An 18400-nucleotide genomic window follows, 5' to 3' on the forward strand; every position below is an offset into this window, starting at 1 on the left:
TGAGCTGTATCGGCTGCTCTGTCGGGAGATGGCTGAAGACATGTCGAGTTGCGCGCTCGTTTTATTCTTGCGCCGTCACGCACTGCACGGCGTCGCGTGACCACATAGAGGCTTATGACAAGCAGGCAATTATACATCTGAACCTTTTTTCTTTTTTTTGATAGACGTACGAGTGGGTGTTAGTGGCCTGTCTCTAAACGTGCCACCTTTACCAACACACCACTAAAGCCGGCTTTGACACATTCGTGCAGCAACTGTAGCTGAACGCTACAGCAGCCAGCGCAGTACGACGAAGCCCGCTCGAGGCGCGTGGCGACAGGGTGACCACCGTGAGCCGGCGCCGGGTGTAGACCCGCCGGCACCCGCAGCCGCCGGGTGTAGACCCGCCGGCACCCGCAGCCTCTGGGTGTTGGCCCGCCGTCACCCGCAGCCGCCGGGTGTAGACCCGCCGTCACCCGCAGCCGCCGGGTGTAGACCCGCCGGCACCCGCAGCCGCCGGGTGTAGACCCGCCGTCACCCGCAGCCGCCGGGTGTTGACCCGCCGTCACCCGCAGCCTCTGGGTGTAGACCCGCCGTCACCCGCAGCCACCGCGGTTCTCGACATCGGTCACACCGAACCGTTCAGTGACCGGTCGGCTCCCGCTCATGACGGCCTACACCGGGGCCAGGTGTGCACTTCAGTTGGCGGTCACACGTGTCCAGACGACCGGACCGGCCGAATGGCAGCGTGAATTCTCCGCTGCTCTATGAGACGCCGGGTCTGCAGCACGATACCGCCATAGTGCCTGATGTCGGCTCGCACGGCCTCGCGCGCGTCCCGCTGTGGACCACGGGCGTCCCGGCAGCGCTAGACCTTGGACGCGCAGTCCTCCGGGTCGATGAGGTCAAGCAGCCGGAGGTAGCAGATCTTCTTGACCTCCTCAAGTCCGGTGCGGAGCTCCGTCGTCTCGTCGTTCTCCAGACGCTCCTTGATCCCGCTGAAGATGGCCTCCTTCTTGTTCATCCGCACGCACACCACGAACGGAAAGTCGAACTTGTCCTTGTACCTGTGCGGTGGCAACGTATGAGGACTGGTGCCATCAGCACCAACAGCACTCCTCCCGTCCACGATGGCGTGCGATATTTTGCCCTTCACGTCTGTCAGTCAATCCATTTGTTCTACTCGACCTTCAGTTATCTCTTCCCAGAGTGTGAACGCCCAACGATGTATAGCCTGGCCATTACAGGGTGGTAACACCGTGATGATGATTGGGGTTTTAGGGCGCGTCGACTTCTAGGGTCATTTTGCGCCCAGAGGTAACACCGTCGTATACATGGACCATTACAGGGAGGTTACACCGTCGTATACATGGTCCATTACAGGGAGGTTACACCGTCGTATACATGGTCCATTACAGAGAGGTTACACCGTCGTATACATGGTTCATTACAGGGTGGTAACACCGTTGCATGCATGGTCCATTACAGGGTGGTTACACCGTCCGCCTGTCTGAACACTTAGTGGTCATGGGATTGCCGCCATCCACCCTAGAACCCCCCTCTCTTATAACCAGCCAGCAAAAGATGCACTTACGGGCTCCACTAAGTCGCCCGCGATAAGCCGTATGATCATGTAAATCCTTCGGAATTTGTAAACCATTCCTGCGCTCAAATGCCGCTTGCCATAAAACGCTTCAGCTCCAGCACACTTTGCATTGAAGTCGTGGGTTCGGACATGGTGTGTAGCGGCAGGAGCTACACCGTCGTGTCCCAGAAGCAGCGTCCACAAGAGCCCAAGTCCCTGCGTCCGCGAGCGCGTCGTCGCACCTCTGGTTGTTTTCGGCCAGCCAGCGCTGCTCCTCCCTCTGCCAGCTGGGTCAGGCCGGCGCTGCCCTGCTCGGTGGCAGAGTTGGCCGTCAGCGTCCCCTGTCGCGCCGCCCGGCCCGCCAGGTCCGGGTGCACCCGCAGGATCGCCTGCTGGCCTGAGGGTCGGCGCTGAGTCAGAGGACCCCAGGAGCGGGCGGGCTGCTGACCTGAGGTCTTTGTGATGGGAACACCCTCGTGAATGGTGACTTCTGAGATATGTGGACTTTGGGATCGTAAGGTATGAGGCACAAGACCACTCTGTCAGTTTGTGAGGTACGCGAGTCCTCGGCTCTCTCGACGGAATCAGTTGTCAGAGAATCACACCATCCCGTATTGTGGAACGTCATGCAAACTTGAGTAAGTGCCTGCCTGCCAACCTGCGAGTAAGCCCGCCGTCCTGCTGTGTCCATCCCTGGCTTACCATCCAGTCCGCCATGTAAGGCAGATATCAGCAGATCATCCGGATAGAACCCTCTGAACACACTTGGTAGCACACACGACGGGTCTAATGCTATTGTTTAGCTGGGCCCAGCCACCACACCGATGCTCATGCACCCATGCCAACTTCATATGCCAGTGAGCAAACGCATGAGGTCCGAGGAGCTCAGGGACGGCCGAGCTCATCTGATCGGAGTTTCCACGAGCGGGTTCTCGCCGAGCTGTGAGACGTGCCGTTCTGTGGCAGCGAGTCCAGGAACGTGCTCAGGCACTCGTGCAGGTCGTTGATGTCCCGGAAGGGTCGGCTGCCCCAGACAGCGCCAGCAGCTTGACTGCAGTGCTCCACCACGTTGCCGAACCTGCCGGACGTCATAACACGGGCGTCCGTCCAGACAGTGGAGGAGCAGACATGCCAGACGTGTCACACAGAGACAGCGCCATCCCCTGAGCACGCGGACAGAGCAGTGTCCCATCACAGGACTGGTGCTGAACCGCTGCGCGGCGAGCACGACCACGTATGGAAGCGGTGGTCATGGTAACAGTGGCGCAACACGTCTTCAACGATATTGAGCCGACAGTGACCCGAGCGCGACGTTCCATGGCGTTACGGACGTCGTCAGCAATTGCCAAGCGTGCTGACGAACTGCGAAGGACTCGGTTATGTTTCAGTGTGAGAGGCGGAAAGCGGCACGGATATCTCGAGGTGCGACAAGTGTCGCACAGCTCACATGCTTCAGTTAGATGTTCTTTGTTAATGGGCTGTAAAGTACTGAATGGCTGGAGAAGTGGGCCGACTAGAGTTTTACCAATAAGAGCTTGCATTTCACTGAGAGGTCGAGACAGTAAGATCTGCATGAGATCACATTTAGGTGCAAAGCTGGCTTAAGTCTGCTACACAAACACGAATAATCTCTCAACGGCAATACACCTCTCAAACGCGCACTCGCCTCTCGATGAAGTCCTCGTATCCCAGGAGATTGACGTCCGCGATCGTGATCCTGCCGGTCGTCATGTTTCTCGTCCGCTGCCCCGCACACCCGCTGAGGACGGCGCGCGGGTCGAGTGCGGCGTCTTGCCCGGCCAGCCCGACCGTCCGCTGGCAGTGAGGGTGTGACCAGAGCCGGCGACGGCATCGCTCAGCCCGCGATGGCACTATTCACTGTTTACATTGGTGTCCAGGGGCGCTTCCAGTGTTTGAGGGGCGGGCGGATGACAGCGGGAGAGGGGCAATGCGTGGCAATGCGTGACCTATCCCGTGGTCGCCAGGTCTGACACTGCCCCAGGACCACCGGTACAGCTGGTGCCGTGGCGCTGAAATCGTCCTGTGGCCAAAATGCCTCCGGCCGTGAGACATGAAGGCCGCTTCTCAAACAAAGCGCCCTTGCGGGCTGTAGGCCCTCCGCCGTCGCCGCTGGGCGCGTCCAGGCCGACACGGGTCTGTTTATGAAGGGTGAGGGAGGGCGCGTTGCCTTGGCCACGGAGCCACAACGAGACACAGAGCGCCGTGTTAGGGCTCGGCGAGTTAGGCGAAAGATTATCCAAGATCGCTTTCGCAGAGCAGTGGAGAAAAAAAACGTGTCCGCTGCGGAGTCATGAACCGGCGGCCATGAACCAACAATTCTGCACCAGCGCCACGGCGTCCACGTGTGCTGACGAAACAAGCATCACACCACTGTCCCCAAATGTGGGCCACAACGTAACTAGACCACTCACTGGTTAAGTGGTGGTGACAGCAATTAGCAACCCATTCATTTGCTTCGGCAGCGCTCTTGTCGCGTCCCAACGTCCCCACGACGGTCATGACGAGGCGTCGCCGTGCTAATTCATGATAGGAAATCAGTGGTCGGTCTCATGTACGCGCACAGAATGGCGAGTACTTGATATTACGTCACGCTGTACGCTCTTCACGTCATATTACATATTATGTCACGCTTGATATTGCGTCACCTTTACCACCTCTGTCTGTGCCAGGTGGACAGCTGTCACTGACAAAGGTGGACCCCGGCTCTGGTAGCACCTCAACTGGCTGAGCACCAGGATGACCGCCATCATTGGTAACCCACCGATCTTCCCTGCGAACCGGTTTTTCTACTGCAGTCAAACCGGTTCCTGTCGCATTCAGGCGGCAGCGTTTCCCGGCAGATGCCCGCCCCGCTTCGCGCAGGAGAGAGGGTCTCTTGCTCAGACTAGCGGGCAGTGGGAAGACTAGCGCTGTGCCTGGCACAGTCGCGTGCGTCCCGAGCCCTGCGGCGGCAGTACTGTGACGGCCTGTCACACGCGAGCGGCGGCACACGCGCAGCTTCACCACGGCGCCACCAGAGCCCCAAATCCGCTTTGGCTGGTGCCATCGCGCATGAAACGATATTACGTATGTTTCGATATGGACAAGTAGCCTCTAGTTGTGACCAAACTTTCCGACCATTATGGCGTATGGCCGTTTCTGCAGATGGAATTGGGCTCGAACTCAATGCCTCTCAGTGTCTCTATCAGTTTTTAAAAGAACCATCTTTGCCTTCCACCGCCCAAACAAAACCACTGTCATTCCCCCCCCCCCCCCCACGCAAACGAGCTACGACACTTTGCCACAAGAATCGATATGATGGCGCCTGCACTCACAGTTTAAAATAGCGAGCCACCTGCGTCGGCCTTGGGCCGGCGTTGTTGGGTGTTACGCGCAGGCGCCGGAGAGAGCGCCGCTCGGGCCGTCCGACCAGCTGGCAGTCAAACCGGTGTCGTTGGGTCGGAGGAGTGTGCGGACGGCGTCACGTGCATCGCGAGTGTTGCGAGTGCCTGCCAGAAGCGTCGGCTTCCGCTCGTCAGGGCAGCTGCCGCGCTTGACTGGCGGCGACTGATCTGTTTGGCGACTGTTGATCCTGAAGAGCATACTGAGTGACGAAGATGCGCCTGCAGGGCTGCTGCGGCTGCTTCAACCTGCGGAACGGCACCGTCGCCATCGGTGCCACACTTCTAACGCTCTACTGCATGTCCTTCGTCTTCTTCGTCACCAGTGTCGCCTACCCTGCAACGATGATACATGAGTGGCACGAGACGGACGACGAACGAGCGCTGATGATCGTCAGCGTGGTGAACTTGAGCGTGTTCGCCTCCCACTTGCTCTTCAACAGCCTCCTGGTGTATGGCGCTTTCAAGGGACGACGCGGCATGGTGTTGGCGTGGTTGGTCTACCACGGGATCTTCACAAGTCTGCACGGCGTAGCCGTCGCCGCAGGCCTCGTGTACATCTGCGTGATGGGCCTCTGGCTGTACCTCATCGTCGTCAGCGGCTGCGCAGCGTTGCTGGCGACGTTCTGGTACTGGTTCGCCGTCGTCCTCAGCTTCTTCTGGACAATGCCCAGGCGCGACTGGTACTCGTAGTAGGGGTAGACGGGTGTGACTGTCGGGCCAGTAAGGGGAGCTGAATGAGGTGGAGTGGGGGAAATCTGGCAGGGATATGAACATGACGCGGGTCGTGTTGCAACGAGTTCGGCCCATGACCTTGGAGGGGTCAGTGGCAGAGGTCTTCGAGGCGGAGCTCACTGCGCCGCAGAGCTAGCTGTGATGCCTTGCATGTCCTTGTTTTTAGGGATTGACTCAGTGAACCGATAGTCATAGTATGTCGTTTGATGCGAATGTATTCGTTTTTCCTGTACACACAAGGGCTTCACACCCCAGGGGAGCGTGCCACCGATTGCGGACATTCGACGTGACGCTGTCTGGAAATTCTCTATGTTTTGTGATAGATAAAGACATCACACTGGCCGTGAATTGTAACAATATAAACCGTCATTGATGTGAGGCCACAAAACGATTGTGCTGACTCTGAAATGCATTGGTTGCTCCGAGCTGTGAACGTCCTGGGCCACTCTGAGACACCTCATGACAAAACTAAAAACAAATCAGCAGCGACCGCTGCGCGCCAACCTTCACGCTTTCACTACATGCCCCTAGCGTTACGTCACCAAGTTTTTCCAAAATGCTAGGCAAAGCAGAGCAATGTTTTCCCGATGCGCAGCATATTTGAGAAGTCATGTGCCGCAAGTAACGAGTCTGGCGTCACCAAGCAGCCCCAGCCGCAGGGCGTTAGGCAGCGCGTGCAGTTTTCACTGCCATTAGGCGTATGTCACATTGACCAAGGTTGGAATCGCGGAAGATGTGAGGCAGGCGATATCTGTTCACAACACTGTTTCCACGAGGTGCATGCGCGATATTGGTGTATTGGGACACAACCAAGGACGTAGCCAGGTCTGCCGAAAGCGGCAGTTACCACCTTTTTGGTTGGACCCCTGGACGGCCCGAAGGGTCACCCATTAACTATCTCTTGAATATAATTTGAAACAAGCGTGCAAACGTGAATGCAATTTTTGTCGTGTCATGTTTGAGGGAGATTTTGGCCCCCTTTGAAGACGTGTGATTTCTAGTCCCCGCCACTAGCCACAGCCAGCCTGCAGCATCGGTCCGCTCAGGGGCCTGACAGCGGTACCATTCCTGACCCTGGTGCAGTATCCACGCTGGTTCGCAAAACCACACCACGGAGCTGGGCGCCGTCTGTCCCCGGGTGCCTCTCCTTTCATCGGCGCCTCGGACGTAACTGACCCCAGGCCCGCCGCGTGGAGACATCACACGATGGGCCATTTGAGTCGGCGCCGGCGTGCCCGCTTCATATGAGCCCGGCCTCCCCACGTGACCCCCATTCCCAGCGCCATGGTCTGAGATGGACGATATCGCACACCTCCTTCCGAGCTGACAGCACGCGGCCGCTCGCTGCGGGCTCGGCTCACCACAAATCGGCTCACCACGGCTCACGATCGCCGGCCGGTCAGAGGTCGTCTGCAACACGAACAACGCGCGGAGGGCGGGTCGGCGCGGTCTGCCTGGGTGGCGTGGACAGACACGGCGGGTGCTGCATTATTACTGCTCGGAGGCGGTCGGCAACTGCATAAGCGGTGTGGCGGGCGCGAGTCGACGCGAAGCCCACGATGGAGGATGCCCAGGCTCCGCCTGGGCCTTACAGCGCACGGCGGGGCTGTGGAGCGGCTGAGTCGCTCCACCGTCAGCTTTCCCGTCGTCCGTTGTGGATCCCTTCAGGTGGACTGGACGCAGCATCGACGGCTGCACTCGACGAGCATTTCCAGCGAGCTCGCTGCGTACCTTTATGAGACGGTTTTCTCCCCGCAGGTCGAACTTGACCCGAAGGCTTATATTATCGATATGGAGCGCCGTTTGTACAGGCTTACAATGCTTGACGTTCGTCGTCTGGCCTTCCATCTAGCGCAGAAGCTACCCACCCGTCATCTTTTTAAGAATGATCTAGCGGGTAAAGATTGGTTGGCCGGTTTCCTGTCCAGGCATCCGGACGTGCGTGCGTGCGTGCGTGCGTGCTGCGTGCGTGCATGCGTGCGTCCATGTGTGCGGTGCAACCCCGGAGCAACCAGCGTAAGCAGAGCCGTTGCCTTCAACAAAGAGACCGTTGCTGCATATTTAAGACTGCGCAAGGAAGTGTTGGTAAACAGAGATTACACAGCTTGTCATACCTGGAACGTAGATGAGACGGTTATCACACCAGTGCAAGCATGCAACAAGATATTGGCTTAGGGGAAAGAGCCATGGGTGGGGGTGAAAAATGCCTTTTCTGTCACCGACGTAATTTGTCACCGTCTCAATTATCACCTGGAGTCAAATCTTTCAGAAACCGTTGCAATGCAACGCTATATGCGATAAACCCCAACAAAGACAAATGAAATGGAATACGGCACAGCCATGCACATTTCGTTTCGGGAGCTCATTTGCACGGAAGGATCATTTCCTGGCCATCAAACACTGAATGAAGGTTTACAGTAAACTAATAAAATCACCAGATAAAGACAGGAGCCTAGAGCCTAGCCTAGACGTGTGTAGTTTCCTTTTCAGTTGAGGAGAGAGGGAAGAGGAGGGGGGTTGTGCCTCCTAACCGGAGGTGAAGTTTTCTATTTTCAGTTGACATCTTTATCCATAATTTTTCACTACTCATAATATTTATGATTCAGCCTCAAAACTGATTCTGAGAAACTACACCCATGGCAGCGAAACGACATGGGTGTAGCACTTCTTCAATTCACACTTCAAACACTTCAATCTGGGGAGAAACTGATTTAAATGCATTTCGGAGGCAGGGTCAGCCATTTTTTACTCTGCACCCTCCTCTCCCTGCTTCTTTAACCCCTACGTATTTTGAAAAACTGCATCCCAGTAGCCCTACACTTACTGACATCATTGTTGCATCGTAGCCTCGTGTCGCATCCAGGGCAATACAACACCGGGTACTCCAAAGTTTTGACTAGTAGGTATCGACACATACTATAAGTATACCAGAATCGGAATTAACACCAGATTTAGAATGTTGTACCAAAAGTTTGCAGTGCTGTGCTAGCGGCATATTTGGTTTGTGGCGATTAAATGTAATCACATTTCTCAGTCGCAAAACACTTGAATTGTGGTGTGGTATTGGGGATGGTGGTCGGAGGGTCGGATTGTGTTCAAGTAATTTCAGATGCCTCTGGGCCAATCAGATGTATGTTGTTCTTTGCTAAGTCACATGTCTCAGTTTGCATATGATGACTCATTTAAACATTCTGCGGCAAAACTGATGATGTAATGATTCAGTTACTGCACAACTTGCCAGTTATAAATTATGTGGCCCAGGCTGCCGGCTGTTGAATGCTTGTGGAATGCTGCATGCAAAGTGATTGGCCAAGGCATGCTCAGGTATATTTGTGTTGGAGCTAAGGGCCTTGTTATTTTTTAATACATGAATATTGAGATTGTTGTCTGATTGGCATTTGAATATTCCACACAAGCATTGATAGCCTTTGTCCACAGTGGCGTTACCACTCATGAAATGGGCCAACCAGTAATTATGTCAGCTCAGCACAGCTGTGTGGTTGCATCAGATGTGTTTATTGAGACATGAAAGGCACTAGTGTAATGGAAATGTTTGGTATGATGCAATGTGGTGCACATACCTGATACGACATTTCACCGAAGGAGTTATCTGTCTGCACTGTTAAGAAAAGGTCATCTTATGTCAAAAATAGGCTGAGTTTCCCAGCATAATTCAACTTATGTTGAATTATGTTGAATTACAGACCAGAGCTGAGCTCCTGAAGCTTGCCCCGCACCTGCGGCATAGTAGCAGCTGGAGTAGGTTGTTCATTTCTCAGGACAAAACCCGCAAAGAGAGGGAGGAGGATAAGAAACTGAGAGAGGAACTCTTCAGGAGAAGGGAGGCAGGTGAGCTCAACCTGCTGATCAGGCAGGGGAAAATCATCAAGCAGAGTGCCCCATTGTCACAAGTGGCTGATGGACCCAACGGCACCAGTGTGGTTCACTCTACCATACCAGCGGCAGCTCCAGGTATCCGGCGAAGTGGTGAAACGTCAACAGCTCCAGCTGTCTGCCAAGCTGATGGTCTCAGAGGCACCAGCATGGTTCTTCCGGTTGCCTCTGGACCTACAACAAGCCCAAGTGAGAACTCCAGGGGCACTGAAGCGGGATTTCCCCCTTTATTGGACCCTGCTGGTGAGGGTATTGTGGGTCACCCCGCTCAGGCTCCCAGGGGTTCTAGGGGCTCTGACAGGAGTGACAGCTACACAGCGACCTCAGTCACTGGGGATGGATCCGCAAATCAGCATACTCAAGTTCAGGCTGATGCTGGTTCCCACGGTCCGCAATGACTGCATAATGCTCATCAGTGCAGGGGTAGGCAAGGTCTGAAGATATTGTACACCAATGCTGACCAGTTCCTTAGTAAAAGGGATGATTTATGTCTGCTCATTGCTGATGATAAGCCAAATATCATGCTGTTGACTGAGGCCCTTCCCAAGGCCCAGAAGCTTCCTATTGCACCATCTCTCCTATCAATTTCCGGGTACACCCTGTACACAAACTTTAATCTCTCTCAGCCCAACCTTGGATCTAGTGGTAGAAGAGGCATATGTGTCTATGTGTCCAACTTACTAAATGCAGCTGAGCACTCATTTGGGTCAAGTCCTCTGGAGCAAGTGTGGCTGAAGATGGCCTTGAGTGGGAAGGATGCCCTGTTACTTGGCTGCATATACAGAAGTCCATCAGGCAACATCCAGGACAGTGTGAGCCAACTGGAAGACCTTCCTCAGAAAGCATGCAGAGCCCAGTTCTCTCACGTGATGGTTGTAGGTGACTTTAACTTGCCTCAGATCGACTGGGCAACAGAGCGGTCGTCAGCTCCAGAGAGTCACCCAACCCACTCTTTGATTGACACCATTCAGGGCTGTTTCTTGTTTCAGCATGTCCGGCAGCCAACACGCTACCGGGTTGGTGAAGCTCCTAGTGTTCTGGACCTAATTTTCACAAATGAGGAGGGCATGGTGAGCCAAATCAAATACCTGCCAGGGCTAGGTAACAGTGACCATGTGGTTATCAGGTATACTTTGGTCTGCTACTCTGGGCTATAAACCCCTCGTCCGAGCCAGCTGACACACACAAATTACGAGCATCTGGCTGACACCCTCAGGTCAATGGACTGGTCCCTGATGGAGAGCCTCAGCCTCGAAGATGGTTACAAGTTCTTCAAGGAAAGAATCGCCAGGGCCACTGAGGTTTGCTCCGTCAGGAGAAAGGCCAAAGCTAAGAAGAATTTATACATGAACCCAAGGGCCATGCAACTAAAGAAGACTAAGGAAAGACTATGGCGAACGTACACGCGGACTCAGGATGTTCTGGACCATGCCAGGTTTGTGCGTTGTCGCAATGACCTGCGGAAGTTGACCAGGTACCTTCGGAAAGAGTATGAGATTAAATTATTAGCAGACATCAAAAGAGACCCCAAGGCCTTTTGGAGGCACGCCAACTCTAGACTACGCACAAGATGCAGGGTAGAAGACCTTCTTGACGATGATGGAGTGCTGACCAGCAGTAGCGAAGGGAAGGCAAACGTCCTCTGTAAATTCTTCGCCAGCGTTTTCACGGACGAAGGGACTAGTGCCATGCCTGTGTTACCGTGTAACTTTACTGGACCGTTACTGGATGACGTGGCCATCTCTACCCAGGCAGTGGCAAGGAAACTGGCCGCTCTGAAGTCCTCGAGCGCCTCTGGGCCAGACGATCTCCATCCAAGGCTTCTTCGCGAGTCCGCAGATGCCCTGGCAGCACCCCTCAGCATGCTTTACCGAAAATCTTTGGCATCCGGAAGGCTCCCTCCTGAGTGGAAGCTTAGCGAGGTGGTCCCGATTTTCAAGAAGGGTAACCGACAATCTCCGGCGAGCTACCGCCCAGTGAGCCTTACTGCTATTCCCTCCAAGATACTCGAAACTTTCGTCCGTGATGCCCTACTTAATCACTTCTCAGAGTCTGGACTTCTTCATGCGGCCCAGCATGGGTTTCTCCCTAAGCGGTCCTGTACCACCCAGCTGTTAGAGGTTATGGAGGATTGGAGCGCCGCGGTAGAGGATGGAGAACCGGTGGACGTGGCGTATCTGGACTTCAGCAAAGCCTTTGATTCTGTTCCCCATAACCGTCTGCTCTCCAAGCTTCATGCTTACGGTGTGAGAGGTAATTTGCTACGCTGGATCAGGGCTTTTCTTACTCATCGGATGCAGAGAGTGCGGGTCCAGGGCTCGAAGTCGGACTGGACCGACGTCGTCAGCGGCATCCCGCAAGGGTCAGTACTTGGACCAACGCTGTTTATTATTTTCGTGAACGATCTACCAGAGCAAGTGCGAAGCGTGGTCAAGATGTTTGCGGATGACACCAAGGTCTACTGTCGTGTCCCGAGACCCCTGACTCACTCACCTCTGCAGGCTGACCTCGACGCCCTGGCCAAGTGGCCAAAGGAGTGGCTGCTCCCCTTTAGTGCAGCAAAGTGCAAAATAATGCACATCGGGAACTGCAACCCGAGGCTGACGTACTTCTTGGACGGTGCCGAAACCGCGGTCGAGTCCACCGAAAAGGACCTCGGAATCTTCGTGGATTAGCGGCTCCAGTTCCACGTGCAGACCGCGGAAGCGATCTCCAAGGCCAACCAGATGCTGGCGGTCGTGAGGCGGTCTTTTGCCAATATCGATGCTCGCACCTTGCCATTGCTTTTTAAGATCTTAGTACGTCCGTACTAGAGTATGGCAAACGTTATCTGGGGCCCGTTCGGCAAACGGACCAAAAACGGCTGGAACGAGTTCAGCGACGAGCTACCCGGCTTGTCTATGAGTGAGGCGCCAGCCATACCCTGAGAGGCTCAGACTCCTTCAGCTGCCCTCACTGTACTATCGTCGTCGCAGGGGAGACATGGTAACAGTGTACCAGCTATCCCATGGAGGCATGTCGCTATCGGAAGAGGAGTTCCTGACAAGGCACAACTCGGAGGTGACGAGAGGACACCAATGGAAGCTCAGAAAACCTCGAGCTAGGACTCTCGTCCGTCGCAACTCGTTCAGCACGCGGGTTGTCAACGACTGGAACGCTCTTCCGCACCCGGTCGTGTCGTCGACCTCAGTTGAACAGTTCAAGGCTAGGCTTGATACGCACTGGGCTGACATCATGTACGACGTCCCACACTGAATATTCCCATAATTTGAGACTGTTTGGTTACCGGACCGGGAGCCTGACGAGACCGGGACCTACAGGCCTAGTGGCCTTTTACAATTCCCGATCACCGTAAGGTAAGGTAAGGTTATGTGAAATCATAAGCTATGTTTATTCCAGATCAGAATAATCAATGTGTGTTGCACATTGGTGGGCTGTGCTGAGGGCCACCCTACCTCACCTCCACCTAATGTGTGTTTTTCATTGTGTCTGGACATCTCATTTTGATTTAAGGCAATTTAAAGTTGTAGTTTTGTGTCTTTCCTTCAAAAGTCCAGCCAATGCCATCAAATAATGCCCAAAGCAGGTCATCATGGTGTGATAGTCACTTTTACCTTAGTTTGTTTTGTAATATATTCTAGCAATAGTATGAGAAGGGCAAGCCAATATTTGCTAGTGCATTTCAACATTGTTTATAATTGTTGATTGCATTTTGTGCATTTCATCACAAAATGCAATCACTCCATGCAACTGCATGCAGCATATACCTGGCATTGAACCACAACCTGTGCTTGGTAAATGTATCCAATGTAAGCAGGAAATGTAGTCAATGTATTTAATGGGTGCATTGGTTTGTGTTGTACCTGAGTGTACAGTTAGTCAGCAAGATAAATCATCTTTATGGTTTATGACAAGACCCATGCTGAAATAATTAGATCACATAGGATACAGGGCTATCAAATTAATTTCAACATTATAGAATATCTGCTTATGTGAGGAAAGTTTTCAGATTGGTGACATTTATAGAAACTGATGTTTTGTGTCAAATATTGCAATATTCTGAATGCAAGTTGTGACCCTGCCCTCAGCACTGTATCTGTTACACAACATCATTGCATAATTTGTATCAACACAATTTCCTCGTGACAATATGAGCAAATGTTGAGTACAAGGTGGTACATAATTATTATATAAATACAATATGTTCCATTTATATAAGAATGTGCATAACTGGGGCATGGTTTGGGACAATCTAAGGTCCATTGATAGTTTGTATTGCCCTGAGCCAAGGCTGCACATGTTTCAGATACTGATGCACCTTCTAAAGCTGCCCATTTCACTTCAGCTGCTTAGGTGTACCTTTCCTACTCTGAGGTCAATGGATGAAAGTTAAAGTTATCAATTACAGGGCTTGATGAGGAACAGAAAAATTATGTCATATTGAAGTTTCAAATATTTATTTTGCAGGTTTTGGGATTTGAAAGTGAGATTTTTTAGGTTTATTTATTCAGTGGAGCCAGTGATAAAACATTTGTATTCACCCTATGCCAAAAACCCTTCATGCAAAGGGTTTTAGGGAGCATGGTTACTTAGGCCATAGGTCTGCCGGGTGTTTAAGCTCTTCAAGATCAATCAAAGAAGTTTTTATAGATTTCGTCATATCAGGGCCTTTGGGCAGTACAGCTCACCATTATGGCACTTATCATTATAATGCTTACAATCCTGCTTTTAAGCACAACTGCTTCCCAATCAGCGGTGCTTGCAATGTTACTATGCTATCATTGCTGCACTGGTCCTGAGGCGGCATTGCCGGCCCTGCACAACAGTGGCCGCCAGCATCACAACTTAAGGACCTAACACAGTGCCTGGTCCTACCTCTGGGCGCGTTGGATGGCCAGCCTTGGACCGCTACCATCGCGGTAGGTTCCATGCGTCAGGCACAATAATGCTGTGCGCCCCAGCCATAGGCTGTTGCATGTAGCCCGACGGCCGCATAACACGTCAGGTGTATTTGATGGACATAAAAAGATATCATGTGTATTTCTTGTAGTAGCTCGCAGCACACTTCACAGCACAGCAGATGCATTTTCAGGCTATACATAATATGCATATATATGCATACTATATATATATATATATATATATATATATATATATATATAATATATATATATTATATATATATATATATATCTGTGTGGTGTGTGTGTGTGTGTGTGTGTGTGTGTGTGTGTGTGTGTGTGTGTGTGTGTGTGTGTGTGTGTGTGTGTGTGTTGTGTGTGTGTGTGTGTGTGTGTGTTTATATATAATCAGAATAATGTTGCACTCGATAGTTCTATCGCCAGTTAGTGGCCGTATTCACTGCATGTTCCATCTCAACTTTGCTGAAAAGAGTTGGCGGTAGCAGGATTCGATCCCACGCCCGGACATCGTGGCGCGTGCATGGGTCTGCGCTTTGCCTTATAGCTCGAAAATGAGTGCCACGGCGCACACTTTTGATCTTAGAAATCGAAAGAGAATTGTTCAAGCTTCATTTCTATGCACTTTTTATGCTTATATATGTTCAAAATTTAGAAAGCCGTGGGCCTGAAGGTCATTTTATCATGGAAACCCTATGGCTAGTTGTGAATGTGCGTCGTTGCTGCCATATTTTATACTAGACTTTGGACCCCCCCCCGTGTCGCATCGTAGTCGTAGTTCATGGGCGCACCGCGAGTGGCGCCACTGTCGGGCGTTGCTAGTCACTCGGCCCCGGGGGGCCATCATCACAGCTTGGGAAATTGGTCAGGCGGACGGCTCCTTAACGTTAGGCGGTGACGTCACAAAGCCGCGCTGGCTTGAGCAGCGGCGCTGCATCGCAACATCGACTACGTCGTTTGGAAAACAGCAGTCACGCAGAAATGCTGTGGTCGGTCTCGTCTGTTATCGTGCGGCGTGGCACCAAGTTTGTATCGTTATGTGGCCTCGGTGCGTGCTATTTTGTCGCGGGTAGGAGAAATTCGAGGTGGTGTGAGAGCATTGGGCAACAGTGAGCATCAAAGGCGGTTTTTTTGGCGGCAAGATGCCATCCTGTGAGGCAGCCTCTTGCAAGAACGTTAAACGGCGCAATGAAAGTACTTAAGTTTTTCATTTCTAAAAAACGATCCAACTGTCATGAACACATGAGTGCATTGTTGCTCTTAGACTAACTATAGATGTGGAGAATGCGGTAATCTGATCTGATCATTTTCAACATCATGACTGATCCTGGCCCTCTGGTTAAGGCCAGTACCAAACCCAATGTGAAACGCCTTCGACCAAGTGCAGTTCCTTCCATGCAGCTGGACGTCGCCGGCACGCCGAAGTGAGTATGTGTGTGCTTAGGAAGGAAAATTATCGTCTGTTTTATGCAGAGATCTTTCAACCCGATTTACAGCTAAACGCATGCGCGATCTTTGTCCATCTGTGCAGTTTGCAGACTACAATACGAGATCCAAACGAGGCTTTCCAACCATAATCTGGTTTACAAAGTGGGGCCTGACTACCACACAAGTGGTACAGCCAGCTATGCTACACTGGGGAGGGGGTGAGTGTCAGGGGCGGAGCCAGGGTTAGCGACGCGGGGGGAAGTTTGCACGAGCGAGTCCCAGCCCCATTAACAACACATCTATGCACTGTGAACTGACGTAAATTCCCCGGCCGCTAATATCAACAGTACCTAGCGCATCAATGACCTACCATTATTGGTTTGCCCTGGCGCCTTGAACATTTCTTTCACCTGAGTGCCGTACATGTTCGCCCGCTTATATGCGAGCCTTATTACTCATGAGCCACTTTTGGACCCTTCGTGTCACTGTCCATGCTAGTGTTTGAGATTTCAAACAAAAGCTATTTGCCTGGTCACCAAAGTTCGGGATTACATACAGTAATATCATGGTAAAAAAATGCTGATGTGCCTAAACCATAGACCTTGAACCTCACGTTCAGAAACGAATGGAAGGGGAGGGGGGGGGGGTGGGGGGGCTCGGAGGGCCGCGCTGTTCTCGTGTATTTTTGCGTCGGAAAACAGAAATGGCGGCGCCACCCCCCTGGGGCAACCGATGCACTGAAATGGGACCATGAAACGGGACCATCCAGACAAATCCGTGGCTATGGCCAGGAGCGGTAGATATGAGAATGGTGCACGCAGTGCAGTATTCGTCGGCCATTGACGTCCGTCTTACCCGCTCGGATTATGTCACGCTGGACCACAAAAAAGTAGTGGTGTATGAAAACAAGCATGAGATAACCCAAAAAAGGGCATGTCCGGGTTTAACACGTTTTGCTGTCGCAATGAGAAACAGCACGGGTGACTTGTAATACGGTCTGATTAATGCGCCTGTTAGGTACGTGGAAATGACTGTGTTTCGTTGTGTCACAGATCTAAGATCCAGCTGTGGTGGAGGTCGCAGAGCATGCGGACAACGCGGAAGCCGCCTACCAGCAAACAGTCGTGAGGCCTCCAGTGCCCGTCCCGAACGGGTGCGGTGAAGACGGCGGGGTCAACGAGTCGGGCGAAGACGTGCCCCATGGCGGTGACGGCGAGAGGACCGAAAATGGCCCCCGCCGCGGCGACGGGATGGACCAATGCCAACATCGAGCACAGGGCGCTGACCCTCGTTGCCGGCTTCGTCGCGGTGCAAAGTGCAGTCACCTCGATCCAAGTATGGGACTGTCGACCCGAGAGACACCACCCAGCTGTGTGCCAGACAGGTGGATACACGCGATTAGCCAAGGTGGTCTGATGGTACCGCTGCCGGCCTGGACGAGCGTTGTCGAGGCTTTTAAGATCTTGTTCCAGCTAGTGATGGGCCGAGGCATGGACTGAGACATTGGTATCGTTGACCGCCTCACAAAGCTCCTGCTGAGAAAGTTCTGTGCTGGACAAGCGGATTGCCCGGAAGCTGGTGACGACGCGCATCCATCTGCGCCTCGGATGGCTTAATCAGGCTGGGGCTGAGCGGGCTGCTGCCAGGCGCGCAGCCAAACAGGTGCGACATCAGGTGGACAGCGTTAAGTGAACATCGTTGTGCTTATGTGAACAAAAGTAAGTGATCTTAAGTGAGTATCGTCATGCCATCTTTGTCCTGCATGCTTGTGAGTCTGTGTGAGGCATAGACGGTTCCTTCGCAGATAAATGTTTGGGGTGTTTCAGACTGGTTATCATGTCGCATAACCCTAGATTTAAAAAATATATACCTGAAAAAAATATAAAAAGTATACCCCTGAAAAAATATATACCTGTGTTCTCCACCCCCCCCCCCCCCCCCCCTCCTTGTTTGCTCTGTGTCCTCGCCAAGTGTGCGCTATGAAGTGTATGCTGGGCGCAAGAATCGTTTTAGTAAAATACAGTGAATTATGAGTCATACGTGTGTTCGATGAACTGGCTGCATGGCGTAACGGATATTTTCTTGATTAACGCCACGCGCCACAACCTTCGGAGGCTTCGTGTCATAGTTGATGCAATGTGCAATGTCCACAATGTCCTGTGTTCCAACAGGCAGCATACCACTTCCGTCGTCTCAAACTGCCTCCATCACACACCAGTGCAACCCGGCGCGTCATCATATATAGTGCTGAGATTCAGCGCGACAGTTCGGATGATGATTCTGGTGCCGGTCAGTTCCCTCTTTGGCAGTGGCTGGACCTTGGGTAGGCTCGCCAGCCTGTATTTAAGGGGCTGTAGGCTGGCCAAATTCAATACATCGCCATAGACTCAATGTTTGGTATCCTCAACAATTGGGAGTGCCATGGCACACAGGCTCTCGGTTCCTAGGCCTATGTTAGC

The 18400-nt window shown here is 52.6% G+C and overlaps 2 protein-coding genes across 2 annotated transcripts; one reads left to right on the plus strand and one right to left on the minus strand.

Annotated features, from left to right (window-relative positions):
• Positions 1–46: 46 nt before the first annotated feature.
• Positions 47–3472, minus strand: LOC119107262 (2-oxo-4-hydroxy-4-carboxy-5-ureidoimidazoline decarboxylase). The gene is made up of 4 exons (XM_037230680.1): positions 3231–3472; positions 2518–2642; positions 1739–1961; positions 47–1046 (listed from the first exon to the last, which is right to left on the minus strand). The coding sequence occupies exons 1-4, from the start codon at positions 3293–3295 to the stop codon at positions 848–850; spliced, it is 612 nt and encodes a 203-aa protein (XP_037086575.1). The 5' UTR covers positions 3296–3472; the 3' UTR covers positions 47–847.
• Positions 3473–5181: 1709 nt separating this feature from the next.
• On the plus strand, positions 5182–5658 carry LOC119107263 (uncharacterized). Its single transcript, XM_037230681.1, has one exon. The coding sequence runs from the start codon at positions 5182–5184 to the stop codon at positions 5656–5658; it is 477 nt and encodes a 158-aa protein (XP_037086576.1).
• Positions 5659–18400: the final 12742 nt, after the last annotated feature.

This window comes from Pollicipes pollicipes, unplaced genomic scaffold (assembly GCF_011947565.3).
Source record: "Pollicipes pollicipes isolate AB1234 unplaced genomic scaffold, Ppol_2.1 Scaffold_6686;HRSCAF=7923_pilon_pilon_pilon, whole genome shotgun sequence".
Classification (NCBI taxonomy): Eukaryota; Metazoa; Arthropoda; class Thecostraca; order Pollicipedomorpha; family Pollicipedidae; genus Pollicipes; species Pollicipes pollicipes.